The sequence below is a fragment of the Paraphaeosphaeria sporulosa genome (assembly GCF_001642045.1).
Source record: "Paraphaeosphaeria sporulosa strain AP3s5-JAC2a unplaced genomic scaffold CC84scaffold_3, whole genome shotgun sequence".
NCBI classification, from domain to species: Eukaryota; Fungi; Ascomycota; class Dothideomycetes; order Pleosporales; family Didymosphaeriaceae; genus Paraphaeosphaeria; species Paraphaeosphaeria sporulosa.
Genome location: NW_017253362.1, coordinates 3,021,514 through 3,034,481, shown reverse-complemented (window position 1 = coordinate 3,034,481; position 12,968 = coordinate 3,021,514). Strand labels below are relative to the sequence as shown.

Below are 12,968 nucleotides of genomic sequence, written 5' to 3'. Positions count from 1 at the left end.
AGATGATCCAATCAAGTCGAGGGAGATATCGGGTAAGAGCCCCAAGGCAAGGGCGGAGAGTGTTCGAACCAAATTAATGCCCGGTACGGGGAGACTCAGGGATAGGGCCAGTGCGTTGCGTGCGTCAAAATCAATAAAAGCCATGGAGTAAAAGCACTGTGTTCCAGGGCATTGCAATTATTGGACTGTTTCAGGAGCAAATGCGGCGCATTGACATCGGAACACTGAGACTGTAAGTCAGGACAGCATGTAAACGAATGGCGCGAGCAACTTCACCTCCTGCACACGAAAGGAAGCGAATGATTTTGCGACGGTTCATTGACAATTACTGTTCGCAGTAAACGCGAATGGAACTGTTATGAGACTAAAATCTACAAGCTTCCCGGCGTCGTAGCAAGTGCTTGTATGTTCAAAGATTCAGCAGCGGCCGGTTGGAGAAAGAGCAACATGACAGGTAGCAGTTACAGCGCATCGAAGTGTCCGAGCACGCCCGAAAAATGAGGATAGCCAAGTGTACGCTTTCAATAACTCAGTTTTTGTCCACAGCAGTGAGCGAATCGATTCGAGAGGGAAGCGTTGGAGAGTTTAGCCAGATGATCGACCCCAACCGTTGGAACCGTTTACCGTTGATGCTAAGGGGAAGCGACGATCATGCCGGGATTGCGGGGAAAGGCGCTAAGCTTGATCAGGTACACAACAAGTTTGTGCTGCTTCATGCGGTGTCTTCTAGAGCGTCCGTTGCATGACAGGTCTGGCACTTGAAGCATCGGCCTTTATTCCAGAAACCGCCGCCAGGGCTAACGAAGGTTATTAATGCCATTGCAAACGCAGGATGGAGACTACCGAGAAGTCACGGCATGCCGAATTTCAAACATCTTCTCAAAGAAGGAAGGGGAGAAGCATGATGGAAGCTGTTCTATTCAGCGCCGCTACTTTGGCGAGAGCGCGTAAGTCTGCGCCTATGTACAAAAGCCGTCAGTCGTCGACAATCCAAGATATGCAATATCAAACGCCAGTTACGCGGGAAAATGATGTCCCAGCTCGTCCATTCCGCCATGCTCATGTCGTCATTAAACAGTTGGACCGCATTCGCTCGAAATGAACAAATAAGACTATGAGGATAGATAGCCCCAAAGGCGTGTTCCAGCTCGTCGTATCGTGGCACGTAGAGGCCGTCGCGGTAGGGCTCTCGGGCTTCAGGGACCGCGGCTTGCGGGTGGGCCTTGGTCGGTTGCTCAGTGCATCGGGGCCTGGTAGTTGATCGGGCGCCTGTGCTGCGTTAGTCTACGCGTGAACCGGGTCGCGGTGTGCTGAAGCTTACTTGAAGAGCAGGATGTGCGGCTCGGGCTCATGGACCTCGTAGTGTTCCCACCCGAGACTCTGTGCGACTGTCAGCGCTGCAACGGCCGTCCCGTGCGGCTGCGGCGGGCGCGTACCTGAGTGATGCCCAGCGCCCTCCATTCCTCTTCCCACAGCAGCTTCAGCGTGCCACGGCTGCCATCGAAATACTCCTTGGGTATCTGCTTAAGCATCTGCTTGGGCAACTGCACGTGGCGGTACTCGTACTCCTCGTCTGAGTATCTGCAGGCACAATTAGCGACAGCGCGAGGAGTGCATCTTAGCAATAGAGCGCACCGTGCCGAGTAGTGGATCGCCTCGATGAATTCGTCCAGCTTGTCCTTCTCATGCTCCGTCAGCGGGCGGGGCTTCTTGTTGCGGCGCGTGAAGTCGATGTCCATGTCGGCCGCCATGGTGCAATGGGGGCAGTGAGGTCGTGTGCGATGTGCAGCGGGGGAGCGCGCAAGGCTGGGCGAGGGCGAGGGCGGGGCAGCACGCGGGCTACAGGCAAGAGCGGCGGAGCCTTGGAGTAGGATCGCGCGTGTGAAGGAGACTGTATTGCGCTCGAGGGCCGCGGTTCTCGGAAACAGAAAGAAATGGTACCTAGCGCGCCCAAAGCCTTGTTTATTCAATGTTTACACACGGATCCATGGTTTTCACCGCTTTTCGGCCTGGTGGGATTTTCCGAGCCCGCGCCGCGCCGGGCGACAGAACGCGTGACTCAAGCCCCATCCGCCTGGCAGCAACAACCACCAGGTTTCTCCTTCGCTCATCCACGACGGCCTGCGTTTTCTTCCACTTTATGTTTGTCAACGCGCGGTGCTTGTCCTTTTCGGTAGTTGGTCCACGCGAGCGAGTGCACCTGGATCCTCTTGCACCCACCCGTGGACTCCCATTGGGCACCTCGCGCTCGGCACCAATGTCTTTCGTCTACTCCAACACAGAAAATGGGCAGCTTTACTACTGTGATGGACAAGGCCTAGGACCGGTGCACAACCGTCCTTCTGCGAAACATCTGCACAGCGATCTGGGAGACTTACATGGCGACCTTCCTCCGACTTTTTAACTGATTAGTAGATGAACACTGACACGCTCAGCGTCGGGACACTGCAGACTGGCACGGGTATTCCATTGCCATGTCTTGCGCCCTACGTTCCGGTTGGCAGACTTATTACAAACCGCGCATGTTGGCGACGGCGAGTCCTGCGGTGTGTCGTCTTCGGCCTCATTGCTGCCATTCGCACCATCCGTCATGCTTTATAAGGACATCAGCTCGTTCATTTGTCCGGCTTCGATTCGTGCGAGTAGTGCCGGGATCACGTTGCATTCGATCGGCCCGTTCAGGGCAGCGGCACGTTCCACGATGCGGCATTGCCAGGGAGCTAAGCTTTGTACGAGATACTCCGTTCACACCCCTTTAGCGTTCATCGTACGTCGTCCTTCCTGGTCACGCTCCGATTGGCCAAACTCGGAGATTTTCATACAATCTTACTCCTTTGGGCTGAGGAAATCTCCGGGAACACTAACCGACGTTCCTGCACCCATGGCATCGGGATGAACCCCCCGGGGATTAATACTGATGAGCAAAAAAATCATCAGCTTAAGTCATCACAAATGGGGCAGGACAAAAGCTCATAGGCTCTTGCGTCACACTCTGTGAATCCTTTCCATTGCATGGTTCATTGTCAATTTCATCGTGTCCAGAAAGGCGCAGGTCGCCTTGTTGGGCATCAAGATCTCCATGTGCAACAGCCATGGCTGAGCATGGTCGCTACGGAAGCGGCAAGCCTTTCCCCGTTCCCCGTGGTAGTTTCAGAGTTAAACTTTAGCTTGTGGATCTCCAACGAATCACAAAGGTGACGAAGCGCTAGCCCTCCACCCCCACAGAGTTCCTCCGCGATTGTGGACTCATTCTTATCAAATAGAATATTTTGAGGCTTCTGGTGCATAAGGCGGCACTGGCAGCTCCAGCCTCGACCCAAGTCGGATGCTACTTGGTCGTTCAATTACAACAGTATCGGCGACTTGTCTACATCGTGTATTCTAATATTGCAGAGCGAGCACAAGGGAACGAGGATAGCAGTTCAAGATTCAGCTAGGAGAGTCTTGCAATCAACTTTGCTGGCGGATGCAAAGCGGTCGCAGAAACGACCTCAGTTCATGCATGCTTGAGGTGCTCAAATGCGCCGAATTACGCCCGGAGAGTATCCCTGTATAATTCAATTCTCATTTCCTCACTTGTCTGGCGATCAATCATTCGAGACTGCATCCTTCCGCCTTACCCTGTACGTTTGTCCATGGATGCGAGAGTGCAGTGTCACTGCATTTCACCTTTTCTAGGACAGCTGCCCCGGTTTTGATCGCCACCGTCTCATCGTCCATCATGAACTAAAGTCGTTCCCCGTCTGATTCATTCTACTCGATCTCACTTTTCCAAAGTGTTCCTAGCTCAGGTGCTCTCTTGTATTCGGCATGGCTTTTGGCAACTCGGAGCCAGGTCAAGAACATTTCCCGCCCCCCAACTATGTGAACCCAACCACTCGCGTTCCGGTGGTACTTGGCCTGACGATATCGACATGTGGCCTTTTACTGGTCTTAACTGGCGCCCGGCTGTACGCACGATCTCATCTTAGAAATGTTCTAGGCATTGATGATTGGATGATGCTTTGTGCTGCTGCGCTCGCTGTCACGCTTACTGCCTTCGGCGCGTCCTCCTGCCTGTATGGTCTGGGCTATCATCTCTGGGACAGGAGGCCAGAGTGGGATGAGCCGTATTACAAGGTAAACAGTCCTATCCACGTACTGTCCTACGATGACCTCCAGATTGAATAAGAGATACACCATTATCAGTTCGCTAATGGAAGACAGATCGGCTTTGCCTTTCAAATCGTATATCCACTCTGTGTGGGCCTCACAAAAATTTCTGTCTGCCAAACATACCTCCGCATTTTCCCTTCAACAACAAGCCGCTACTTTTCCCACTCGATGACCGTTTTCGTAACAGCCTATACGATTACCTGTGTCATCCTCATGCTCACGCAATGTTACCCACTCGTTGGCTATTGGGACAAGGACGTCGAGATCCACTGTGTCGACATGCGCGCCAACATGATCACTATCGGAGCTATCAATACTGCAACAGACTTCCTCATTTATCTCTGGCCGGCGCGTTACCTCTGGCGTATACAGCTCCCCCTCAAGCAGCGGCTGGGTCTAGTGTTTGTCTTTACCTGCGGGCTCATCGTCTGCGTCGCAGGTGTCTTTCGTATGATCTACCTACAACGCTATTTCACAAACAGTGACCTCCTCTGGGACGCAGCACTCACAACCTCCCTTGGCATTGTCGAAGTCAACATCGGTATCGTTTGCGGCTGTCTTCCCTGCGTCAAGCCGGTGCTTGCCAAGCTCCTACCATCACTATTTGGATCCACTGGGCGCACATCACGGACGACGCCATCGGGTGAGGCAAGAGGCCCGTCGTACCAATTTAAGGATTTGTCGGCGCACCATGCGGACAAAGGTGGATCAACAGCTGTGCTAAGGGAAGAGAGGATTGAGGAAATTCTAGAAGAATCGGAGAGTGATGGTGCAAGCACTCATTCTTTGACAAAGCCCGTGGTGGAATATGATGCAAGGGGTCACAAGGGGCCTGCTAATAGGGACTCGATTGCTTTGCCGAAGAACGGGATTATCGTGGATCGTACGGTTACTGTGGAGAGGAGTTGGGTTGCTGATGCTTAGTACCTCGGCACACCCGTTGGTCACGAATATCACGAATTTATGCTATTAGTGCAGCTGCAACTTCGAAGAAAAAAAGTGAACAGGATGTCTTTCTCATAAACCTGAAGGGCCAGCAATCGGCACCTGTGTGGTACGGATACGCAGGGCCACGGCTGGCCCCACTGTCGCTAGAGACCCACTTGTCTTCCACACAGCGGTGCAACCTTAAAAATGGCAAAAAGATCCACAACTCCATCTCGAGTATGATTGTGCGTCTGGATCGACGTGGGCCAGATTCGAACTGACGCTCCCGAAGGAACAAGATTTCTAGTCTTGCGCGATAACCACTCCGCCACCACGCCGTTGATTGGCTGATGGAAAATTGTTTAAACTAGCATTATATAAAGCAGGAATCTTACTGACGCTGAGCTGATCAAGGTAGGCAGATTGTTTTTCCAAAGTTCGCAGGGCCCTAATATTCGAGACTTTGCTACTAGCTCGTAGATACTAGTCTATTCCAACATTCCTGTTCTGTTTAGTCTTCTTTACAAGTTACTCTTCGGCCCTTCTTCCTCTTTCAGACTCCTCACCATCTCCAACGCCGCTTCCAAACTCCTCGTATTCTCAAAGTAGATATGCGAGAACTCGCTGCTCGCCTGCCCGCTAATTGTCCTCGCCTGGATGCCATGGCTGATCGTGCCACCCTGGACCTCGTTAGCATCACAACCTCCACTATTAAAATGTAACTCACCCTCATCAGATGGAACACTTTCGCGACTTCCCACCGATCGCCTCTCGGATCCCACCCCGCTCTCTTAGTATACTCGTCTAACAGGTCTCCCATCTCCGGCATCCCGCTCTGCGCTCTCTTCTCATCATCATACGCTTCCCCACCCTGGTCGTCCCTTGGCTTCCCCAGCCCAGCTTTACTATACCGATTCCAGTATGGACCCGTCACGTACACGCAATCCATGAGCGGGTGGCCGATAGTACTCAGTTCCCAGTCCAGAACAGCAATGACGCGCGGCTCCGTGGGGTGCAACACGATATTGTCGAATTTGTAGTCGCCATGGATGATACCAGCGCGTTCAGAGGGAAGGTTCGCACGTATGTAAGCAGTTATTTCGTCGAATGAGGGATGTGCGCGGCCGAGCGGCTTGCCGGTAGAAATATCTTTCACCTGTGCCTGCTGGGATTCGATCCGAGAGAACGTGGTGCAGTGGCGGGCGTAGAAGTTTGTTTTCTTGCCGTAGGAGGAGAGCCCGATTGCATCGGGGTCGATGGAATGCAGCCAGGCCAAAGTTGAGATGACGGAGAACCATGCTGCGCGTCTGTCCGCGGGTGCGAGCTCGGAGAGATCGGGGTCTTTGAGTATGCGGCCTTCGACATATTGCATGACGTAGAAAGCGGTGCCAATGATCTTGTCGTCCATGCACAAACAGTACACTCGAGGCACTGGAAAGCCTTCTACAGTTCCCAGAGCCTGGAGGACGCGGTACTCGCGGTCGACTTGGTGCGCCACGGGGGATATTATCGTACCGGATGGTTTCTTGCGTAGTATGTAGCGCTGCTTCTTGGCATCGTCGACAAAGTATGTGGGATTGCTTTGTCCATAGCCAATTTTTGTTGATACTATAGGCAGAGAGAGGTCAGGTAGGTGCTGCTGTAGGTACTTCCCCAGGGCATCGTCATTGAGGTCGTGTCGTGCCTGAACTTTGCTGGCCATGGTGAACGACCAGTGTCATTAGAGAGAGAAGATGGTGTTTGTCTTACGAAAAATTATCCTTACTATCGGCCAATGCGCTGTTTAAACCCATTTTCGAGTAAGTAGTCGCGAGCTGGGGTCGGCTGGGTTTGTAGCCTCGGTGGTTAGGGAGCTGTCTGAAGAAGGTTAGCGCAGACAGAGACAATGCGGGGAAGTCAGTTCCTTTCATACACGCTTTTGCTACACCATCATCTCTTGCAAGTTGATGTATGTTCTCGAGGAGCTCATATGTTTCGGATACGAATTTATACATAAGTGAGATCAAGAAGACCTTAATTTGACTAGTCGTCAGAATACATCGAGTCCTTGCGATGCCATGATTTCAACCTAGAGCGATGTTGAATATCGGCCTTCATGTAATGGACGCAATCAACATATCATCCTAGTTTCAATAACACAATCGGCATGACAAAAACAATACAACCTAACACTGCGTGTTTCCGCGCGTTCCTCGGGGATATATTGCATTGTCAGTGAGAAAAACAAGCTTGATTGAACCCGTCGTTCTGGAGATACCATTCTCAACGCTTAAAGATTGCAGATAAGGCCCAGCATGTTCCGTTTGCGCAGCATCCCGGCTACTCCTCTGTGCAATCGCTCTCATCGCAGTCGCAGGACTTATCACTCCCATGCTGTGGTCTGAGCGACGCAGCTGATCGGCCGTAAGCAACTGTGCAGGTGTGACGTAGTCGCTGATTTATGAGCATGGTTCTGTGTAATTTCTTGCACTTCAAATCGAATCTCCCACTTATTCATTAAGTTAGTAATATAGTGCGAGCTTTTGGAGAAGTGGTTCTACTCATCTGCATCATTGGTCTTTTCAACGAGCAATAGCTGCTTTTCTACGATAAGGCGCTCTTATTCACATCCATTGCGACGATCGAGAATTAACATGTCACAGCCTAACGCCATGTTGGCTCTCTTCCTCGACGGGAACCTGTCATTCCAGCTCACTCGTGAAGGTTTCGCCGGTTCTAAGCCCAGATTAATGATCCAGATGCACGACACCTCAAGTGCTGCCACTATTATCATTCCTGGCTATCAACCTTCAATGAAAGGATTCAGCCTCGCCTTCGCCCTCCAAGGAGGCCTACTTGATCTCTTCGACGCAGGATCGAATTCCAAAATCCCCGTTCCCTCAAACAACGCGCAGCCCGGGGAGCTTGTCGTCAGAGCAGGAGCTCCCAGTCAATGGTTCAATCTCAGATTCGACCCTTGCGAAGACTTGTGGGCACAACTTCTCAGCCCTGGCCATGAATACGAAATTCGCTGGGCGGACGGGGACAGAGCGCCGCGAGCATATCGTGGAGAAGCGGCCAGGGTCCGCCAGAGCAAGTCCCCGTGCGTTTCCTCCCACGTCCGATCAAACTCAACGTCTTCGACGAGGCGACAGCTCCGCCCCAATTCTCTTTGTCTCTTACTCCAACAAACAAGATATGCCACCTGAGCGGCGAACCACGCTTCGGGTTCAAGCTTGAGTTCATGTCACATATAAATGAAGTAATCACTGTGTGCTTATATAAGACACCCTTGCGAGAACTTCACGGCCTGGAAGATGTTGCCATAGTTGAAGACGAAGGCGGCGAAGAGGTTGAATGGCCTTGGGGCATAGGATGTTGGGAAGGTCCTGAGCCTTTCCCCTCTGACGACAACTTCGAGGAGCTCAAGCCTGGCGTACCTTACAAGACAACATTCTGGCTAGACAAGTTCGACACAAGAACCTCAACTGGAGGCGAGTTAGAGTCACTGCAGGCTAGAACGAGATACACAGGCATGGTTAGCGATGACTTGCGGAGCGGGTTCGGGAATTGGAGGAGAGGGAACAAAGAGAAGCTTCTAGCCGGGGATGTGAAGGAGAAGGAGGAGCGATGGAAAAGTGGTAGCGGATGCAGCGCGCAGAGTATCATTGAGGTGTCGGATCCGTTTACTTTTGAAACTGCTGCATGAGAATGACATTCGCGGAGTACTTGCAGCACTGGTTTCCACCATTTAAATATGCAGCAGAAGAATAACCAATCAACCTGGGTGGTCACATTGCCTGAATCATGCTGTGCCGACAATTCCCTACGTTGCTTCATGCAGAACTAGATTGCCATACTCCATCCTAACACGATTAACATGGTAGGCTAGCTCTTCTCTTAATACCGAAGAAGGAGTTCCGGCTGGAAAATTCGGCTTTGGAAAGGGAGCCTATCCCGGAGAGTAACGCCTGGGTCGGAAGTCGCACACATTGACAACTGGACCTTGGTAGCCGGACACACTGATTCGCGGTCCTCTGATTGTGGAGTGTGCTTTGCAAGAGGAGTCTGCTCTGACACAAGAACAAGCTCTTTTTCGGGGATTTGCATTTGGTTACAATGAATTGTTCCTAAGTTCTCTGTTGAGTATTCGAATGCGCCTATCGCGAAGCTCTCGGTATTTGGACACGAAATGGTGCGGGCAGTCCCGAGAGGTATTACCAATAGCAGTACCAAACGAAGGAGCCAAATCCTGGGCTAAAGAAGTACATCAGTTCGAGTGCTGAAAAGATACGTGAGCAAGTTTCGTTGTAGATGAAACGTGTGAGCCCGGCAAGCTTGCGAACGACGAATTTGTGATTTCGAGATCTAGTGCACCAACAAGTCTGATCATTGGCTTTTCAAGAGCAGAAATACTCAGTGCAAGTGGAGTGTGTATATAACAACATCAAGTCTGTGGCTTGATCTCATGCCAAAAACAAACTGTGACTGGTCAAATTCCCACAAAGAATGCCCCCGACTGAAACAATCCTGCACTGTCTATTACTACTCATCCATCAGACTGTCTGGCTCCTTCCCCATGAACTTCTCCGATCTAGCCTCTTCCTCATGTCGGCCCAACACCAGCGCTCTCTTGTGAGTAATATGCACCTGGAGGGCCAGGATTGTGAGTAGTGCTGCTATTATGAGTAGCGAAGGCATGGTGGCGATTCTCTGATTTGTACTGCATGGAGACGAGCATTAGATGAAGCAGATCCTGAGACTTTATAGAGGAGGCGGAGTGTGGTGAGTTGGCAGAACAAGACTGTCGTAGAACCATTCTTGATACGCATCAAACGTTTGCACGCCCATACAGCTCACCTCACCACACCGCGAATCACACATCACAACAGCAACACCATTTTCATCGCAGCAGTCGCAGTTGTCTAACTTGATCGGGCTTCCCCGCCCTTTCCTACCTTCCCTCATCGCTCCTCCCAAACCCCCTAAAACCCCCAACATCTCTTCTAAAGAACTTCCCAATATTCTTCAAATTCTCATTTAGCTTCGTCTGCCCCTCCTTCTCCCCGACCCCGCTCCCTTCCTGCCCTGGCGCCGGACTCCCAAACCGGTCCACACCCTCTCTAACCGCCCCCAACATCGCATTACCCAAACCCGCAGGATCAAATCTTCCACCCCCCAGGTTCGGGGTCATCACGCTGCCCGCATTGCCTAGACTCCCTATTCCTGTGCCGTGTCCACCACTGCCAATTTGCAGCGGCGTAAGCAGTGTGGAGTTCGCGGGCAGATTCTCGTGGGAAGACGAGGACTTGTGTGCGTTGAAGAGATCCATGAGGACGGACTGGTCGGCGCGACGGACACCCTTGAGGTCGAGGATCTTGCGGAAGTTGGTGTCGGATTTATCGGCAATGTGGATGAGGTAGGCTTGGACGAGAGCTTCGGGCGGGTGAGGGCGAACCTGGAGGGTTTTAAGGAGGGGATCGATTTTGGACATTGTAAGTTGGGCGCGTTTGACGAAGCTGGACTCGCTGTTAGTGACGATGGTGGGTATGAGGGGTAGAGTAGCACGTACGTGGCAGGTGGTGCAGTGCCTGGTTCTTCGTTCACCACAGGAATTTCTGTGAAAGCTTTCTTCAACACGTAAGAGTCGAGCAACATCTGCTCTGCGCCGACTTCGCTGATGGGTTTGCTCTGCACGATGTTCCCAATGTAAGTCGTAGCCATCTGGTCGACGAGCCCGTCGCAGAATGCTCTCGCGTACTGTTGCTTGTGCAGACATTTCAAAGTCTCAGATGACTTTCCTTTGACTTGGCGCAACAGCTCCGCGACGTAAGTACTTTGATCGCCAACACTTTCCAGTTTCGACCACGGCGTGTTGCGCATTTCGCGCCAGCTGGGCTCACAGGCGAGTTCAACTTTGCGGACGAGGACACGCACAGTAGCAGACGCGATGCCCATGAATGCGTCGGCTTGGTTTTGTAGGTCAACCTTCTCGCGCAGATCTTCGTCGATACGAGACTTGATTTTCTCTTCGAGCTGGTTGCAGGTTGCATAGCAGTAGTCAGCCGTATTGAGAATTAATACAGCATCCTCCATGGAAGGGCCCTGTGCGCCATACTTCTCGCTGAGAAAGTAGTAGAGTACCTGTTGGCTGTACTGATCGAGATATTTGGCGAAAGTTGTTGATAGCTCCAGCAAGCTTGACTCTTTGGAGAGCTTTGCGCACTGAGCTAGAGTGATGCGGTAGAAATGGAACAACTCTGTCGATGAAGGAATGACAGCTTGCGCCGAGAATTCTTCTTCATCGTTGCGAAGCGGTTGCTGTCGATATTTCGGGATCAGTGTGGCCAGCTGTTTATCCTGAGATTCGACCCAAAGCCGCATGTATGGCTCAAAGGCCTCCGAAATTGTCTGACTAAAGCCGTGCGGCTTGTCATCTTTAGACGCCATCGTGTCCATTGATGATCGTGATCCGGTCGAGAAGCGCTGTTCAAGGTTGTGCTCAAAATTGAGTGTTTCCTGTAGACAAGATAGAAGCAGGTCGACGTCCAGCGTCTGTCCATCTCCTCTCCGCATCGAACGCTGTAGTATGGCTTTAAAATCATCCCTCGTGCCCTCGCAGAATGAGTTGGCTAGCATCTCGTTTACTTTCCAGTATGACGGGAATATTGCGGCATGCTCGACGTCGTACGTCTTCATCATGCGATTGAACCACGAGTACCGTCTTGAGATGTTGTCGAGCGAGCCGGCCTGTACCATGTCAGCTTGAACTTGACTGCGATGACAACCTAAGCCTAATCGCTACTGATGTGGGGCTGCGGATGCAAGAGTGGAGTTGGGACCTGCCTCGTCGTTCCCACGGAATACCTGCCGGTACTCTCGTAATTGAGTATTGCAGTACCAGTTGATGAGCCTAGTCCTCGCATGCTCGCCCAACGCATCGATAACCAGGCACGCCTCAGTAAGCATACCCCTCCTCGTTCCAACCTCTCCTTTTGCAAACACAACCTCAAAGTCCTCGCAGACCTGCTCCAATAGCTCGCGCTGCAGATCTGCCACATTCCTGCTCAGTGTTGCAATCTGGTCTATGCTCCTATAACTCTTGAAATGCGCGACCAACTGCAGCACAGCCTGCAGCAAGCTCGCACACTCTCTGTACTGCCTGCTCTTGCTCAGGCTCCGCAATTGTTCGTACGCGGTGGTGAGCATCTGAAGACGCTTCAGCGCGGTCATGGACAGTGTGAGATTGCGCTTCGTGTTGTCGAGGCGCTTGATGTCGGCCGTCATCTCGGTGATGGTCTGCTCGGTCTGCATAGCCCGCTCGCGCACGCTCTCGATCTTCTTGAAGAGGTCGGCGAGCTCGGCCTTTGCGTCTTGTATGCGCTGGACGCTGTCGGCGTCTGATGTGGTCTGGTAGGCCACGAAGGCGGCAATGTCCTCGTCGAGGTCATCTTGATATGCGCGCAGGGTGGCCGAGGTGTGCTGGACGGATTGGAGGGTGGACGGGTGCGTGAAGAGGGCGTTGAGGTGATCGACGGGATCGTAGTCGGCTGCGAGCGTTAGCTGGTATGCGCCGGGACGTGGGAGCGGAGTGGGCACACCGGAGTCGAGGGATGGAGCGGGCATGGGGGATGGTCAGGTCGCGTGGACCCGCAGCCTCTGCACTTCTGCTTTGGTCTTGTGATAGTTCCGGGGCGCGATAGAAGCAGCTACAAGGCTGTGGTAGATACGGCAAGGGCGCAGGCGGGGTTGCGCGGCGCAATGTTCGACAATGAAGCTGAGGCTATCCCTCGAGCTTGGGCCTGAAGCTGTGTCCAGATCATTGCCCGGATTCGGGCCAATCAGCTTCCAGATAGGCCGACCTTCCTCCGCATTCACATCCATCGCGGATACGTGCCCATATTGCG

At 52.4% G+C, this 12,968-nt stretch overlaps 5 protein-coding genes and 1 non-coding gene across 6 annotated transcripts; 2 read left to right on the top strand and 4 right to left on the bottom strand.

The window, feature by feature from the left end:
* Positions 1–803: 803 nt before the first annotated feature.
* Positions 804–1,965, bottom strand: CC84DRAFT_1162788 (CKS-domain-containing protein). The gene is made up of 4 exons (XM_018178099.1): positions 1,636–1,965; positions 1,437–1,581; positions 1,322–1,380; positions 804–1,269 (listed from the first exon to the last, which is right to left on the bottom strand). Exons 1-4 carry the CDS (start codon positions 1,749–1,751, stop codon positions 1,236–1,238), a joined length of 354 nt encoding a protein of 117 aa, XP_018039352.1. The 5' UTR covers positions 1,752–1,965; the 3' UTR covers positions 804–1,235.
* Positions 1,966–3,810: 1,845 nt separating this feature from the next.
* On the top strand, positions 3,811–5,079 carry CC84DRAFT_1142093 (uncharacterized protein; the record flags this gene model as incomplete). The annotated part of the gene is made up of 2 exons (XM_018176351.1): positions 3,811–4,119; positions 4,207–5,079. 2 exons carry the CDS (start codon positions 3,811–3,813, stop codon positions 5,077–5,079), a joined length of 1,182 nt encoding a protein of 393 aa, XP_018039351.1.
* Positions 5,080–5,339: 260 nt separating this feature from the next.
* On the bottom strand, positions 5,340–5,420 carry CC84DRAFT_t33. The gene has a single exon. It is a non-coding gene; the product is annotated as a tRNA-Ser (tRNA).
* A 183-nt stretch (positions 5,421–5,603) lies between these two features.
* On the bottom strand, positions 5,604–6,887 carry CC84DRAFT_1142089 (kinase-like protein; the record flags this gene model as incomplete). Its single annotated transcript, XM_018176350.1, has 2 exons — positions 5,810–6,887; positions 5,604–5,762 (listed from the first exon to the last, which is right to left on the bottom strand). The coding sequence occupies exons 1-2, from the start codon at positions 6,782–6,784 to the stop codon at positions 5,604–5,606; spliced, it is 1,134 nt and encodes a 377-aa protein (XP_018039350.1). The 5' UTR covers positions 6,785–6,887.
* An 828-nt stretch (positions 6,888–7,715) lies between these two features.
* On the top strand, positions 7,716–8,770 carry CC84DRAFT_1215437 (uncharacterized protein; the record flags this gene model as incomplete). Its single annotated transcript, XM_018182721.1, has 2 exons — positions 7,716–8,050; positions 8,137–8,770. 2 exons carry the CDS (start codon positions 7,716–7,718, stop codon positions 8,768–8,770), a joined length of 969 nt encoding a protein of 322 aa, XP_018039349.1.
* A 1,245-nt stretch (positions 8,771–10,015) lies between these two features.
* Positions 10,016–12,856, bottom strand: CC84DRAFT_1194961 (uncharacterized protein; the record flags this gene model as incomplete). Its single annotated transcript, XM_018181376.1, has 4 exons — positions 12,663–12,856; positions 11,908–12,611; positions 10,634–11,811; positions 10,016–10,589 (listed from the first exon to the last, which is right to left on the bottom strand). The coding sequence occupies exons 1-4, from the start codon at positions 12,685–12,687 to the stop codon at positions 10,016–10,018; spliced, it is 2,481 nt and encodes an 826-aa protein (XP_018039348.1). The 5' UTR covers positions 12,688–12,856.
* Between the last annotated feature and the right edge of the window lie 112 nt (positions 12,857–12,968).

What these genes read in the sequence shown, in the direction of transcription:
- CC84DRAFT_1162788 (XM_018178099.1), bottom strand. Translation starts at nt 1,751, where the DNA reads ATGGCGGCCGACATGGACATCGACTTCACGCGCCGCAACAAGAAGCCC. An exon ending in GCGATCCACTACTCGGCACG is followed by an intron (nt 1,582 to 1,635) that starts GTGCGCTCTATT and finishes TTGTGCCTGCAG; the next exon opens with ATACTCAGACGAGGAGTACG. An exon ending in CCGCACATCCTGCTCTTCAA is followed by an intron (nt 1,270 to 1,321) that starts GTAAGCTTCAGC and finishes AACGCAGCACAG; the next exon opens with GCGCCCGATCAACTACCAGG.